We start from the raw sequence: 15,914 nt of genomic DNA, 5'->3' as shown, positions 1-15,914 counted from the left end.
GAATGGATTCTCCCGGCGTTGCCTTGCATCTTGCTCGGCTTGTTCCTGAACCCGGCGGCGATCACGTCGTCGGGAGTTCCTTCGTTCTCTGAAGACGCGTTCCTCCGGAGTTTCTCCTATCTCCGAGACCTCGTCTCGCGAGACAGGTTGCTCCGGATCTCGTTCTCCAGCCGCGTGATGTCGTCGAACGTTCCTGCGCCGGTTTCTCCGTCCGCGGGATTCTCGTTGAGGTGGTTCTTCTCCGGGTGCGGTTGGCTCATCGTCGGAGACGGGAGGCGACTCCGCTCTCCCGATGAAGAGGACGTCGGGATAGAATGGTGCTGCTGTCGTGGCGACCTTCTTTCCGTTCTCCTTTGAGGGCGGAGGAACGGAAAAAACAACTTGCTTCCCCTTGGTCTCCTTCTTCCTCGCGATCTGTGTCCATTCTTTTGTCGGGGAAGTAGACAGTGGAGTTCTCCGGGTCAGCGGGCTCTCGGCCCCCGACTTTCCGGAGACGATCTTTTTCCGGAGAGCTGGAGGTTGCGCTTCTCCGACATTTTCGGAGTTTGTTGGAGGAGACTTCTTTTTCGGCGGATCCGCAATGCGGTGTAGAGTTCCCTCTTCATCTGCTACGGATGAGATTGTTCCGAAGAAGAATACGGATCCGGGGCGGAGGGTGATCTTGCTGTGGAAGGTGACGGCCATTGAGCTAGCTTGGATCATCGACACACCCCCTACCTGGCGCGCCAGCTGTCGGTGTTTTGGGTCCAACCGCACACCTGGGGTTGCCCCTCAAGGTGTTTTTAGGAGTAGGACGGTGTCGCCGACTGTAGCAAAATGGTTTGTGCCAGATGCACGAGGGACAGTGGACAATGTTTACAGGTTCAGGCCGCTTAGAGATGTGTAACACCCTACGTCCTGGTGAGTATGCTTGGTGAATGAGATTACAAGGGAGCTCTCCGAATTGAGAATGCAGAGAGTTGAGGTGGATGGCTGAGTGATAGGGTCGATCGTTCTGAAGGGGTGCCCCCTAGGCCTTATATACTCGACCGTGGGGCAATACACGTGGATATGATAACAATGTGTAACTAAAAGATAGTGAACTGTTTGAGTTTATCTCTCTATAGTTCCGTCGACCTATCCTGGCATGGCCCCGTTGCATGGGGGTTCCAGCGCGGGAAAGTCGGATCTCTGTTGTGGTCGCTCGCTCGACGTTGTGGGCCGTCCGGGCTTGCACCAATCCGGCCTCATGTCGATCTGCTTTGCTGATTGTCCCTCCCCAGGGCCACGAAAGAATGACCTTACGATTTATTGGGCCCTTGGGCCTTTCGTGAGGTCTTTTACTCTTCTAGTGGACCCGGGGGATATCTGTCCCCCACAGTGGGAACATACAATTAGGCCTGATGTTCCAATTGACCTAAGAGGGTATTTTCTTCGTACCACCTTCTCAACAGTTTAATTTTTTTCTATGATAATCATTGTATATAACATAGTTGGCCAAAGATTGTTCTATAGGCTTAATACCAGCTACCTCGTTCTACAAGTTATGACCATGTGGGGAAATGACAGACGAATGAAATTTATTAGGGTGAGTGTAATACGTTCGTTTAATGTTCAAACATACATTCTGGTTACATAATACAAATTTGACGTTTTGTTCTCTGTTGTCTTTGTGTGTAGGATGCAAAGATTTTTCAAAGGAACTTTGTGATTGATCTGTTAAGTTATGAGGACAATTCGTGTCGATATGTCATCCCTGTAAATATACAACAACGACTTATTGATATCGCTGAAAAAGACTAGATTAGTGTATGGTTGTCGACATATTTGTTTGTCATTACAAAGTTCTAAATTAACTCTTTAGAAATAATTTGTATGATATAGATAATGTTTACCACACAAAACTTACATATCATAGTGATATTTTTCGTTCCGTTTATATATTTCATACAAATTTTTTTACTCCCGTCGCAGCGCACGGGCACTCACCATTATATTCACGCCGCCCATCGCTAGGGCTCTAAGTGTATTGGAGGCTCGCAATTTGTGTTCTGTAGTATTGCACGGGCACCTAGGGCTTAAGATCTTTTCAGAATGCAAATATTTTATAGAAATAAAGCAAAAATTTTATAGCAATCAGTTTAATTTTATCATGTACTGTAAAAAATAAAAAATGAACAGGCGATTTGGTGTCATTCATGCGGAGGCACGCGCGATTCATTCAGCACGCCACGCGATGCGGGGATGTGGAAATAACAGAAACGAAAAGAAGGCCGCCTACCTGCCATTTTTGAGCACGTGGCAGGGTTGACAGCAAGGCTCAATAGGCGCATTACACGTGCCCCCCTTCCGCCTCGCTGGTGCAGCTTTCCTCGGTTCCTAGCCCCCGTCGCCACGACTCCACTCCCCGTTCCCCGATAGCAGGAAAGCGAGAAACAGCCACCACAAAATCTCCGACCCGGCCCCACTGACGGGACCCACTCCTCGGTTTCACTACGACCCTCGCCCAATCCAGGCCCCGCAAGTCAGTGAGGCGAGGCCGGACGAATGGCAAGTTGGGCAGCGCGGTCCGAGGGGCGCCGCCGACCCGACCGTGCTGGAAACTTCTAACCAAAACCCCTAATGTCTCGAGGTGGCGCACCCCAACAAACTGGCTCCGCCTCCTTCCTCCTCCCCTCCGGCCTCCGCCGCTGCCTTCTTTTCCCCGTGCGCATAGTCGCTCGCAGAGGCGCCGACATCACTTCGTCCGGACCGGAAACACGCACGAAGTGAGGACCAGCACCAAACACCGCGCCGCTTCTCCTATATTTGTTCCTCTCCCGGAGCCGCATCGTGTGTAAGCGTGTGGCGGATCCATGGCAGCGGCGGCGGATACCTCGGAGGCGTCCGCGGCAGGAATCGCGCTCGCAGAGGCCAATATCAACTGGGAGAGGTACGCGCCACGTTCCCCTTCATAGATAGAGAGTTAATAAGAATCCAAAAGAGGAACCTTTTCATCCTGGAAGTCAGGTTACGTTTGCGGCCTGGCATCTTTTGGTCCTTCTCCAGATCGCCAGCGTGCTTTTAGTTTGGTTGGACTCTCAGCCCGCCGCTTGCTCCCGTGCTTGGCACGGGCCGAGGATGAGGAATGGGCAGCCAGGGAAGAGTGGGTTACATGAAGGTGATTCACGGGCGCATTGCGTCTTTTCCCAACCTTTTGGTGGGCGGGGGCCGCGGCAGAGGTCCACGAGATCAGTGCCGCAGATGTGGACGGGGAACGGAACTTGGTATTCTGGGAAACCTGTAAATTTAATTGGCAAAACTTGACGTGTTTAGAGAGGAATCGATTGTATTCCCCAATTCCAGCAGCCGCTGCTATGTTCAAGCTGGTAGTTACTATACTTCAATCTGCTTCAAACTGGTGCGGTTAACAAGTAGACATGTTTTTTTCCCATTGTTCATCTTTGTATGGAAATTTGACACAGAGATGAGCATGTCCTTAAAGAATAAGGAAATCCAAATGCTTAGCTTTTACATATGACGTATTGTTTTAGTACACATGTAACACGTCCCAGCAGTTTCTGATTCTAATTGTGCTTCTGGGGTCCTTGATTCAAGCCATAGCTTATAGGGATTTGTACTGAGACCTTATGTTGTAAATATTCTCCTTTGTGGCATATGAGTTCTCAATTTCTCAAGGCAATTTCCATTAGACAGGCAATAGCTATGCACAGAACTGACTTTTGCCTTTAAAGAATGGGAGATTCATTTGTGAACTAACGTCTACACCCATCAAGATTTCATGAGCTTTCTTTGTGCCAAAAGTTCTTCAACGTTTGTACATGTAGAAATATTTGGAGAATTATGTTAAGTGAAGAAAGTAGTTCAGGTACTCCTGATTGTTGTAGATCACTCTAGGGTTCATAAAATTCCTTTAAAATCACATGTTCGAACTGTTACTGTTACCTGCATCTTTTTCATCCATGATGTGGACAGTAATTTTGGTTTTCATGTCACCTGTACTCAAAGGCCTGTAGAGTTGCATGCTATTTTGGAAATGTCATGCTGGCAACATGGCAATTTGCATAAATTATGGACTTCGAATATATAAAGAAAATGTCAATTTTTCATGTTCCTATAACTGATGTAGCTATCTTTTTGTATCACGCTTAAGGTTGGACAAGACGAGGTTTCATGTGATTGGAGCTATCCTGTTCACGGCCCAGCAAGGTGCTCTGCACCCAACAGCTGTTGTGAAGACTAGGATGCAGGTTGCTGAAGGTGGGCTTGCACATATGTCTGGGTTTGCTGTTTTTAGGAGGATATTGAGAAGCGATGGCATCCCTGGCATTTTCAGAGGATTTGGCACCGCTGCTGTTGGAGCTCTGCCTGGGCGAGTGCTAGCTCTAACATCACTGGAGATCTCTAAAGAAATGACATTTAAGTATTGTGAACATTTTGATCTGTCAGAGGCGTCACAAATTGCTATAGCAAATGGCATTGCAGGTCTAATGTCGAGTATCTGTTCATGCTCATACTTTGTGCCTCTAGATGTGGTGAGCATTCTTTCACACTAGCTCCATATTGTCTTAAGTCCAACTTTTGTGCTTAGCAACTATTAGCCAATTCACCAACAGCATGTGAACAAGTTTGTTGAATATATTTGTTTCCAACGGAGGACGCTATAAATCTGAATATATGATGCATGTGACGTATGAAGCAATGAACACAGAAACGATCATTTGACATATTTTCATTTTTGGGTGATACTCCTATAGTGAAGCTATCATGTTGCAATTGCTTGTGGTTCTTTAGATTTCTAAACCTCAGTCATTATACTGTTCATTTTAATCATTATGTTCGCTTTATGATGCATAGCTATGTACATTGTCAAATCATGATCATTGTACTGTTTCATGAAGTTCCTAGATGACTATCTTTCTGTACAGAGCAAGGGCTGACCATTTAAGGAATAATTTATTCATATAAATCCATTATATTACATTTCACAATATTATAGTTCTTCACAAATGTGCTTAAAACCATTTTCTGTATGACATCCTTATTTTGTTATCTAATTTACATGCTCTTCTATATTTCTGAACTCACAGATTTGCCAAAGGCTCATGGTTCAAGGATTGCCAGGGATGGCAACATACAGGGGCCCATTCGATGTGATAAATAAGGTTGTCAGAACAGAAGGGATCCGGGGGCTTTATCGAGGTTTTGGTATCACTATGTTGACTCAGTCGCCAGCTTCAGCCCTTTGGTGGAGTGCATATGGTGGTGCTCAACATGCTATTTGGAGGTGTGTGTATTTTTTATTTGACATTTATTGTTCATTGTGTCTACAAAGATATTAGTGCCATGCTTGATTAATATTCTTGCACTCCTCAAATAGGAGTTTGGGTTATGGAAATGACTCACAAACAAAACCATCTCAATCAGAACTTGTTGTTGTCCAAGCAACAGCAGGAACAATTGCTGGTGCTTGCTCGTCGATTATCACCACTCCAGTAGATACCATCAAGACTCGGCTTCAGGTAAGTTTAGTTGTTCTTCTGGTGTGGTTATGTATCTTTGCAGACCCATAGTTTTCTGTGGCATTTGTCATCTTATTTATAAAAAAAACTCGACCTGCGAGGTAAGACAGCCCTGGGCATTGTATTAACAAGAAGACCTCATACAGGACGAGAGAACTCCTAAACCTTTGCACCACCCATACACAATGACATCATAGGCCTATGCATAGGTGAAATTTCCTCTCCTATACCCTCCAGCAGCGTTCTCTAAATATAGAGGACGTGCCTCCGTCCTCTATATACATATTCTCTCATCTCCCTTATCCATTTTAATACTTTAAATAATGGATTAAACAAAACTAAGATACATATAAAACATTTGAGTTTAGAGCAAAATATATCTTTAATATAGGTCTTTATGTATAGAGGACGAGATCTAGATGATACTGCTAGAGAGGAATGAGATATAGAAGAGAAAATCTTTTAGAGGAGATTGTAAAGTAAAGAAGCCAAGTTTCTAGGACGAAGGGATCGAGGAACGGGAACACGGGTCGAGGATCACTAATTTTTGGAGGCATGGAACGAAGGGGGTATACCTCCTTGTATGGTTTATTCGATAACTGAAACGTGAACCATAAAATTTTGGAACGATAATGTGGAATGAGGTCCCCAAAACAACCAACTAGTAGATATTCCTACATAGAAAAAATGGTTGGAAGCAACGTGAGCACACAATTAATGATTTGTCCTTCATGTAATATGAGCACATGATTAGCGACCCCTTCGTCTCAGTGCTCCGCCAGTCCTCCGACATCCTCGCGGTGCTCCACTTCCACGATAACCCAGTATACGAAGGTATGCACCCCTTGCCTGTGTGGGACGATGATCTATCTGACATCCTACTCGAGTGAAGATCGTGTCCCATCCATGGTTCCATACGATGTTCCATATGGTTCCCGTTCTTCGATCGGGACGATGTTCAACGGAATGTGGAACCCCGTATGGTTCCACGTTCTTGGCTTTTTAGAGGACACTATTGGAGACAATCTTGGAAGTTGACATGCCTAAGCTATACTTTCTGCCTTGTGAAATATGGGAAGCTTTAATATGTACATGATTTCAACTGGGCCCGAAGCTCCTCAATATACGATGGAGAGGACAATATGTCCATTATTCTAGGTAGCTTGTGAGATCATGTTTTAGCACTTAACCTGGGTGACACAGGTCTAGTCTCAAGCTTATTGTTCCTCTGTCTCAGGTGCCTCAGTTTCGCAACCACACCTATTATTCAATTTCAATATGACATTTCAAGGATGGCACTGCAACATTTTAGTTATTGTCTGTGCTTGCGAATGATGTCTACAATAATATGGCGATCAATAATGTGATGATCATGTTAGGCTATCTCCAGCAAATCCCCTATCTCATCTCTTATTTCAAACTTCTCTCTGTAAACAGTGTCATCTACAGTTTCGAGTCCCCTATTTTACACACTCTACTGGAGACAGTCTTATACCTTACGTATGCAGATTATCTTTGAGTTGGCTGTTTAACATACCACCTTTGTTACAACTTACATAGGATATGTACCCGAACATAAAGTTAGCACAGCTAAGTAGCTAACTACCTTCATAGAAGGAACTATTATCATGCATGGTAATTGTGAGAATTCCATCATCAGGTGTTCATTATTTTCATGTGATTTCAGGTTATGGACAACTATGGTAAAGGCAGGCCTTCAGTCATGAAAACTACCAGGCTGCTGCTTGATGAAGATGGCTGGAGGGGATTCTATAGAGGTTTTGGACCGAGGTTTCTTAACATGTCTGTCTGGGGCACATCAATGATCGTGACATATGAGCTCATAAGTAGGTCATTTTTCAGTAAATCTATTATCTATATATTTCAGTCTGGAAGGTCTACTAACTTTTTTCTTTCATATTCCGAACCTGCAGAAAGGCTATCCGTGAAGTCTGAATGACACATTTTGGTGGATTCTCAACTAAGGTGATTTACTGTTCAAAATCATCTATACAGATATAGGCAATCAAGTCAGTTTGCCTCGCGAAGAGTATAGGCGAGTATTATGATCGGGTGGGATGCAGAATTATGGTTTAGTTGCATAGGATAACATGCTTCTGTATGACACTTGCGATGTATATATTTTTGCTAAAGAGCCCTCCTTTCAGGATGTTTGTAGCCAGCTTCTTTTGGATGTAACAGATGGAGGCCAAGACGCCTGTTCTGTCTAATGAGGCACATTATATGTAGCTGTACTATTCGTGGTCCAACAAAATTTTGGCAAAGAACTCTGCATCCTTTTCGTTTGTTGTTGTGCTAAAGGGCTCTCCGGTCGTCGTCGCCGTCCTGCTTACATTTTTCTTAGGATCTACCGAGATTGTTCGTCACTGTGCACACCTTATGCCGGCGTATTTTTATTTGGATGAGGAAGAGTATCTATCCATCCTCAGTTTTTGAGGACTCGAGTGCGTATTTCACTCTCTTGAATACATTGCGGCTCAACTTTCAGTTGCTGGGAGCATGCCATTTCAGAAATTCACATTGTCTGCGTAATTTGTAATTTGTCACATGTAGAATGTCCAGTGTATTAGCGTTGACTGTCTCAGGAGAGAAATCTTTGTTAGTAAAGAAAACGATCTCATCTCAGCAACTGGTGAGCGGATCCTGGAGAGACTCCGGGCTGCCCTCCAGCAAGCAGTACACCGGTGGCAGCGTGAGCGTCTCCATGACCCCGTACGCGTTCCAGCAGTAGGGGTCGGCGAGCAGTGCTCCGTCGTCCCCGCCGGCCGGCAGCAGCTCGACGCCAGACATGGTGATGTCCGTGCAGGCGACGGCGTCGCTGCACGCGAGGCGGATGGGCGCGCCGGCCTGCGGGTTGTACGTGCCGTGGATGTCCCTGTACGCGACGCCGGCCACGCGCACCGCGGAGGTCTGGTTGGCGCACCCGTGGCCGAGGCAGTAGTACTGGTCGATGACGATGCAGTTCTTCACGTTCTGCATCTGCACGCCGGTGAACTCGACCGCCGACACCGCGCCGGCGCCGCCCTGCCACGTCTTGATCCGGACGCCGTTGTCGGAGTCGAGTATCCGCACGTTCCGGACCGTGACGTTGGACACGCAGGCGTGGGTGTTGTGGACACCCAGGCTGCCGATGCTGCGAGGGTGACAGCAGCAGCTCGCCGCGTCAGGTTCACTACAAACGGTACCGCGCGCCATGGAAGCACGTTGGTGAGTGAGTGAGTGACAGACTGACAGGTACCTAATTCCATGGCCGTGGCCGCATGTTATGTTCTCGACGTGGACATCGGAGCATCCGGCGCCGATGGAGACGCAGTCGTCGCCTGCAGCGTGACAGATAGAGCTCAGAGTTTGATGGGAAGTTGATACAGAGCTGATACATTCTTTATGTTTTAGCGCACCGTTGTAGATCCTAGAGTTGAGGATCTGGACGGACTTGGTGTTCTCGACGTGGACGCCGTCCGTGTTGGGGCTGGACGCCGGCGAGCTGACGAAGAGGCCGTCGACGCGCACGCGCTCGCAGTCGTCGAACCTGAGGTGGAACTGCGGGCTGTTCTCGATCCGCAGGCCGCATACCGTCACGTCATTGCTCGAGAAGAATCGTATGAGCTGCAGACAGCACACAGATTCCACGAGCAGAGTGAGACCGTCAAGGATTTCGACAAAAGAAACACACACAACATGATGATGGGGAGAAAAGAAATCCAAGTTTGCCGGCGAGCTTTACCGCGGGGCTGTCACATGGTCCGCGCAGCGTCGATCCGTTTGGACCCTAGACATGCACGGACACAGACCCAAACGTCACGCATGTTTCTTCGGGGTAAACTCCGTGACTAATGCACCGCGGAAGAGAAGAGTACCCTGTGAGGCTTGCACGGCAGATCCCACCACTCCTCACCGTTGCCTTCGATGGTGCCTTCCCCCGCCAGCGTCAAGCGATCGGCCTTGTAGAAGACTATCCACTGTTTCCGGCTGTCCGTCGCCGGCCAGCTCGCCGGGCCGTCCGGCGGCATGAGGACGCCATCGATCTGCAGCAGTGTGAAAATTGGCCGGGGGCATTGCTGGCTTGGTTCGATGATTTTGAGGATGCAATGCAATGCAATGCAAACGCACAGCTCGAGCTTAGCTTACTTGGAAGGTGAGGTCGGGCTTGCACGGCCCGGAGAAGATGGTGGATGCGATGGTGAACACGCCGTCCGACGGCACCAGCAGCGTGGCCGCGGCGGAGTCGGAGGAGCACGCCGCCTTCCACGCCGCGCGGAACGCGGCCGTGTCGTCGTCGACGCACGAGCCGTCGCCCGACGCGCCGAACGCCCTCACGTCGAACACGTTGCCGCAGTCGCTGTCGTCGGCAGGCGGCGGCGCGCCGCCGGAGTCCGGAGGCTCGGGCGGAGAGTCGCCGTCAGCGTCGGGAGGGAGCGAGACGCGGCTCTTCTTGTCCTCCGTGCGGTGGTGCTGCCTCCGGTGCTCCTCCCGGTCGCGGTGCAGCGCTCTGCTTGCATCCGCGAAGACAGGAAGGCACGCCAGCGAGATGAGCGCCAAAGACACGGCCACCGTCACCAATGGCACTGGACGACGGCGACGCAGCTGCGGCCGCCGCGTGCTTGTCTCCGGCGCCGGCCTCATCGACGATCGACCAGAATCTAGAAGTATGTTGTTAGTGTGGATTCGCCCCCGGCCTCTACATGAATCGCTGGGGGGCTAAGTAGCTCAAGTCTGGTTTTGAATACGACAACGAGCCAAAGTGATGGTACTGCAATGGAACAACCAAAGGCTAAGTACGTACGTACGTGCATTGCTCCAGCCTAGCCTTTTAACCGTCAGATACGCAAATACCGAATCGATCTTGATCGCTAAATTGTCAGCGACACGCCGACGACGGCATCCTACACCACGAACGACTAGGGACCAAGTGAACAAGACACAAGAGCTGTACGGTGTACCTGCCGTGCCGTTGGCCGTTGCCCACAGGTGCCACCACCTGTCCACCTCCAACGCACGGCTCCGGTTGCACGGGGGCCTCTCCGCTTTCGGGTCTGGTCTGGTCCGGGCAGCACCAGCACTACCGCCGCGCCGCTCCCGGGAAGAGGGAAGCCACGCAGCTAGCAGGCTCGCCGCGGATTCGCGGAGGACGGAGCAGAAGCCCTAGCTTGTAGCGCGTGCCACCCAAGACCCAAGTGATCGACCCACAGCTTCTCCTCCCGCCCTGCCCGTCGTCACTTTCCCGCTGCTTTTGTTCGTGCCCCGACGGCCCGATGCCCCGATCACTCTCATCCCAGTAGTACTAGGTTGCGGCGGCCGGTGGTCAGTGATCGGTCGTCGCAGCGACACGTGGACGTGATCACGGGAAGCAGCAGCAGAGTGGGACAGACTACGGGGGCCGGGGGGGTCACGGGTTGGGACATAGGGAGCGACGTGTTGCGCTAGGTTGGCAGTACGCACAGACGGCCCGTGACCGTGGCTGAGGGCTGCGACGAACCAGACGCTCCCTCTCCGGTACTTGAGGGCCTTTTGTGCTTGTGCGTGAGACGGTGAGAGGCTGAGGAGCTTCGGCTTCCAATGATGCGGGCCACCACGTGACGATTGTTGCTTTACCGCCGGCGCCTCCTCCACCACATATTCATGTGGGGTCTTTCCATACGTCTGACACTCTGACTGTTTCTTGTTGCACGCCCAAAAGTTGATTTTGTCCACTTACACGCACGCACGGCCCGTGAGAGCTTCTGCAGCGGAGAGTATTTCTTTAAAAAAAACTAGTAAGGTGCACGTTACCACGATACCACAAATCTATTTAGACAATAAAGTGAATACACTATAAATACGCATTAAGAATATCTTTATTTTTTATTCTAAGCCAGGAGGCCTTCTACTTGTGCAACCTACTTGCACTGTGACTTCTATATGATCCCATATTGCAAATGCTTTCACTTTCTACTCTTGATCCGTACGAAGTATCCACTCAACCCAAAATCACATCAGCAAACTAGTGATCTTATGTTTTCAAAAATGTTCCTAATACCCACACGTGACCAACAAAACAAACAGATCGCAAATCGGACACCGAAAAGTCCGAATCGATCCAAAATGGTGTCGCTCAGTAGCACGAAATTCTATTCTCGGATGCAAAACTAAAGCAAACGAACTCCGATTGAGATGAAATTATACACACACCTGGACAAATATGTTTCCAAGGTCTCCACAAATTTTGAGCTCAATAGGACTGCTGAGCAGGGCACTGGTATGACTGTTGCCCTCCTCCTGAACGAGCTGGGGTAACCTGAGGCTGAGTGTAACAAGGACGACTGCTGCTGCTTCCCTGTGGCTGTCCCTGAGCGATAACCTTCCCCTTCACCTCGCCTATCTGAACATGCTTGTGTTCAAGAGCTATGACCTTGTCCACAAGTCTCTGAAAAGATGTGAATGAGTGAGACCTCAGCTGGTATTGGAGTGGCCGATTATTCCCTCCAAGAACAATTCATATTTCTTTTCATCTTCAGCAACCTCACCAGTAGCATATCTGGATAACTGGATGAATTTGTATCTGTACTCACTCACTGACATGCTTCTCTGTCTGAGTGAAAGGAACTCCTTAATCTTCATCAACCCAGCAGGAATATGATAGTTTCTAAAATTGGCTGAGAATTCTGCACAGGTGATGGTGTCAGCAGCGGCATGTGCAGGATAGTAAGCATCCCACCAATCCGCAGCTGGGCTGGTGAGGCAATTTGATGCATATAGTACCTTCTCCCTATCAATGTATTGGGCAATGTTGAGTATCTTCTCCACTGACTTGAACAAGTCATCAGCCTGTAGTGGATCTGGGGAGCTGGAAAATATGGGTGGCTTGTGTCTCATGAACTTGCGATGTAGTTGTGGTGGGTGTGGGTGTTGTTGGTTATTGTGGAGCCGAGCTTGCATGTCGGTCATGGTGTTGGACATCTGTTGCAGCGACTGGATTTGGGCAACAAAAAAGGCTTCCGACCCAGCAGGCGGAGGATTTGGGGAATTCATCTCCGGTTCTAGATTAGCTACCGACCTTCTTCAGCGGATGCGTGCAGGTTGATCGACACCTCCTTCTGTCCTGGTATTGACCATCTAAGTTAGATACATAAGGTAAGATAGATTTGTAGATAAGACAAATGATTAAATACTGAATATTTGAGTCTTGGGTTAGGATCTTTTGGGTCACAATAACTTAGTAGATTAGAGTGCCACCTACCTATCATTACTATACTACCTCTATGTTGGTACATGCTAAAATGTACCCACTATACTAGGTTTTATCATGGATATAACCCCACAAATGTTTCAATCAATTGAAGAAGCAAATTAAACAGTTATCATAAGAACAAGTATTTTTTTAAGTGCCTAAATACCGATAAAATAATTTTTTTCTTTGTCCTAGGTCTCCTATTTCTTTAGGAATTCATCGATATAGGATTCCAAGGTGTGAAATCATGTTTGTATTTTAGAATAGAAAAGATAAGAGTAGTCAGAGTAAAGCAGCAAAAGATGAGACATGATCAAGAAAAGTATAGAAAGAATCAGAGTAAAGGTAAGTAGGTAAGGGTTTTGACTAGGTCTATCTAGGTTATGTCCTACAGTCAACATTCCTCTGATACCACTTGTAACACCTCGTCCACTCCCGAACCGGTGGTACTTACTCCTGGCAGCCCTCTAGAATCATAGACCATTCCCACAGAGCAACACGAGTCTTTTGTGAGCACTTTGTCCTCACTCATGCACACCCGAGAAGACTTACTGGTCGGTCACCCATCCCATGATTGCTCTAGGCCAAGCACGTTTAACCTAGATGTTTTTTTTCGAAATAGAATTCAAAAAAGAAGATTCACCTTGTTGATATGAGTACTCGATTAATTCTATATTTGTATTAAGCCTTGAGCCAGGATATCAAAAAATCCACCTTGAGAGCACCTAGAGGGGGGGGGGGGTGAATAGGTGATCCTGTAAAAACTTGAAACTTATAGCCACAAAACTTGGTTAAGTGTTAGTAGGCTAAATAGCGAGCTCTTATGAACACAAGTACCACAAAAAAGCAATCACAAAAGACACACGAGTTATCTCGTGGTTCGGCCAAGTACAACACTTGCCTACTCCACGTTGTGGCGTCCCAATGGACGAGGGTTACACTCAACCCCTTTCAAGTGATCCAAAGATCCACTTGAATACCACGATGTTTCTTTCTTTTCACTATATCCCATTCGCAAGGAATCTCCACAACTTGGAGCCTCTCGCCCTTACAAATCATGATCACAAAGAAGCACGAATGTAAGGGAGGGAAAAGCAACACACACAAGTCTCAAAAGCAACAGCGCAAACACGCATACTAGTCACAACTTGAGCTCTAAGTTCACACACGGAGTTCTCAACTCAAGAGGAGCTCAAATTGCTATCACAAGGAATCAAACGCGCTAGAATGAAGACTTGGTGCTTAGAGATGATCAAAGAATGCTTGGTGTGCTCCTCCATGCGCCTAGGGGTCCCTTTTATAGCCCCAAGGCAGCTAGGAGCCGTTGAGAGCAATCCAGGAAGGCTATCCTTGCCTTCTGCCGGGTGGTGCACCGGACACTGTCCGGTGCTGATTGCTTTCCTATTCTGGCGCAACCGACCATTGAGGAATTGGAGCCATTGGCGCACCGAACACTGTCCGGTGCACACCGGACAGTCCGGTGCCCCCATCAGACCGTTGGCTCGGCCACGTGTCACGCGCGGATTGCGCGGCCGACCGTTGGCGCAGTCGACCGTTGGCTCACCGGACAGTCCGGTGCACCACCGGACAGTCCGGTGAATTATAGTCGTACGCCGTTGATCGCTTCCCGAGAGCGACGACTTCGCCGTGGATGGTTCACCGGACAGTCCGGTGCACCACCGGACAGTCCGGTGATTTATAACCGTACACCGCCGTCGAGTCCCGAGAGAGGACTGTTCACCGAGACTGGTCCCACCGGATAGTCCGGTGCACCCAGACCGAAGCTGTCTTTGGCTGAACACAGCCAACTCTTTTCCAAATTGTTTTCTCCTGTTTATAGCACTTAGACACAATACATTAGTCTTCAAAACAATGTACTAAGTCTAGAAACATACCTTGCACCTTGATTTGCACTTCTTTAGTCTTTGGCACAATTTATCACTTAAACCATTTGCGTTGGGCACTTAATCACCAAAATACTTAGAAATGGCCCAAGGGCACATTTCCCTTTCAATCTCCCCATTTTTGGTGATTTATGCCAACACAACAAAAAGCAACACATAGAAGTGCAACATCAATGCAAATGAGCACACAAAATGTTTTTGATTCAAATTTGGCATATTTGGATCATGCTTTGCCACCACTTGGTTTTGTTTTTGCAAATCAACTTCAATTTCCTATCTCTAAGTCAAACACACTTGTTGAGGCATAAAGAGAGGTAATTCAAGAAAAATGGATCAAAGATTCAAAAACTCCCCCTTTTTCCCATAATCAAACATTCTCCCCACAAGAGACCAACTTTTGACAAAAAGAGACACTTAGATCATTTTGACAAAACAAAAGTTCTAACTCTACTATTTTCAAAATTCTCAAGTGGTAGCTGATCCATTTGCTTTAGCCTTAATTTCTCCCCCTTTGGCATCAAGCACCAAAACGGGATCATTTTTGGCCCTTTAACCCCATTGCCTCACCAAAATCTTCAATTAAGAGTAAGAAGGCAAAAAGAGCATGGAGATGAACTTGGAATTAGTTACTCTCTCATCAGAGTGCAGTGGAAGTCTTTTATGGTCCAAGTCCACCTGTCCCTTTCAATACACCTTTGAGACTAATTTAAGAAAACTCAAGCACATGGTTAGTCTCAAAGGATCAAGTTGTAGCACATCTCCCCCTAAATATGTGCATGACTCACACATGGACTTTTGAGGTCCGGGGATTGCTTTGTACAACTTGATCACCATAATTAAGCAACAAAATGCATAAAGGAACATGATCAAAGGCATAAGACACATGTATGCTATAGATCAATCCAAGTTACGCGAATCTAAGACATTTAGCTCACTACGCAGCCTGCAAAAGGTTGACTCATCTAGAGGCTTAGTAAAGATATCGGCTAGCTGGTTCTCGGTGCTAACATAAAACACTTCGATATCTCCCTTTTGCTGGTGGTCTCTCAAAAAGTGATGCCAGATGTCTATGTGCTTAGTGCGGCTGTGTTCAACAAGATTATCCGCCATGCGGATTGCACTCTCATTATCACATAGGAGTGGGACTTTGCTCAGATTGTAGCCAAAGTCCCGAAGGGTTTGCCTCATCCAAAGTAGTTGCATGCAACACTGTCCTACGACAACATACTCGGCCTCAGCGGTGGATAGGGCAACAAAAGTTTGTTTCTTAGAACTCCAAGA

General features: G+C 47.7%; 2 protein-coding genes across 2 annotated transcripts; one reads left to right on the top strand and one right to left on the bottom strand.

Moving 5' to 3' along the window:
* Positions 1-2,568: 2,568 nt before the first annotated feature.
* LOC100194020 (uncharacterized) lies at positions 2,569-7,807 on the top strand. Its single transcript, NM_001139083.1, is given in 6 exon segments — positions 2,569-2,911; positions 4,133-4,514; positions 5,070-5,266; positions 5,360-5,501; positions 7,189-7,348; positions 7,436-7,807. Coding segments are annotated over 6 exon segments (984 nt in total). The 5' UTR covers positions 2,569-2,834; the 3' UTR covers positions 7,462-7,807.
* Positions 7,808-8,014: 207 nt separating this feature from the next.
* On the bottom strand, positions 8,015-10,722 carry LOC100194076 (uncharacterized). The gene is given in 7 exon segments (NM_001139132.2): positions 8,015-8,655; positions 8,761-8,842; positions 8,921-9,128; positions 9,247-9,291; positions 9,380-9,547; positions 9,651-10,162; positions 10,463-10,722. Coding segments are annotated over 6 exon segments (1,509 nt in total). The 5' UTR covers positions 10,146-10,162; positions 10,463-10,722; the 3' UTR covers positions 8,015-8,144.
* Positions 10,723-15,914: the final 5,192 nt, after the last annotated feature.

This window comes from Zea mays, chromosome 3, assembly GCF_902167145.1.
Source record: "Zea mays cultivar B73 chromosome 3, Zm-B73-REFERENCE-NAM-5.0, whole genome shotgun sequence".
In the NCBI taxonomy this organism is placed as follows: Eukaryota; Viridiplantae; Streptophyta; class Magnoliopsida; order Poales; family Poaceae; genus Zea; species Zea mays.
Note: the sequence above shows the minus strand (reverse complement) of the source record. Positions and strands in the feature narration are given on the sequence as shown.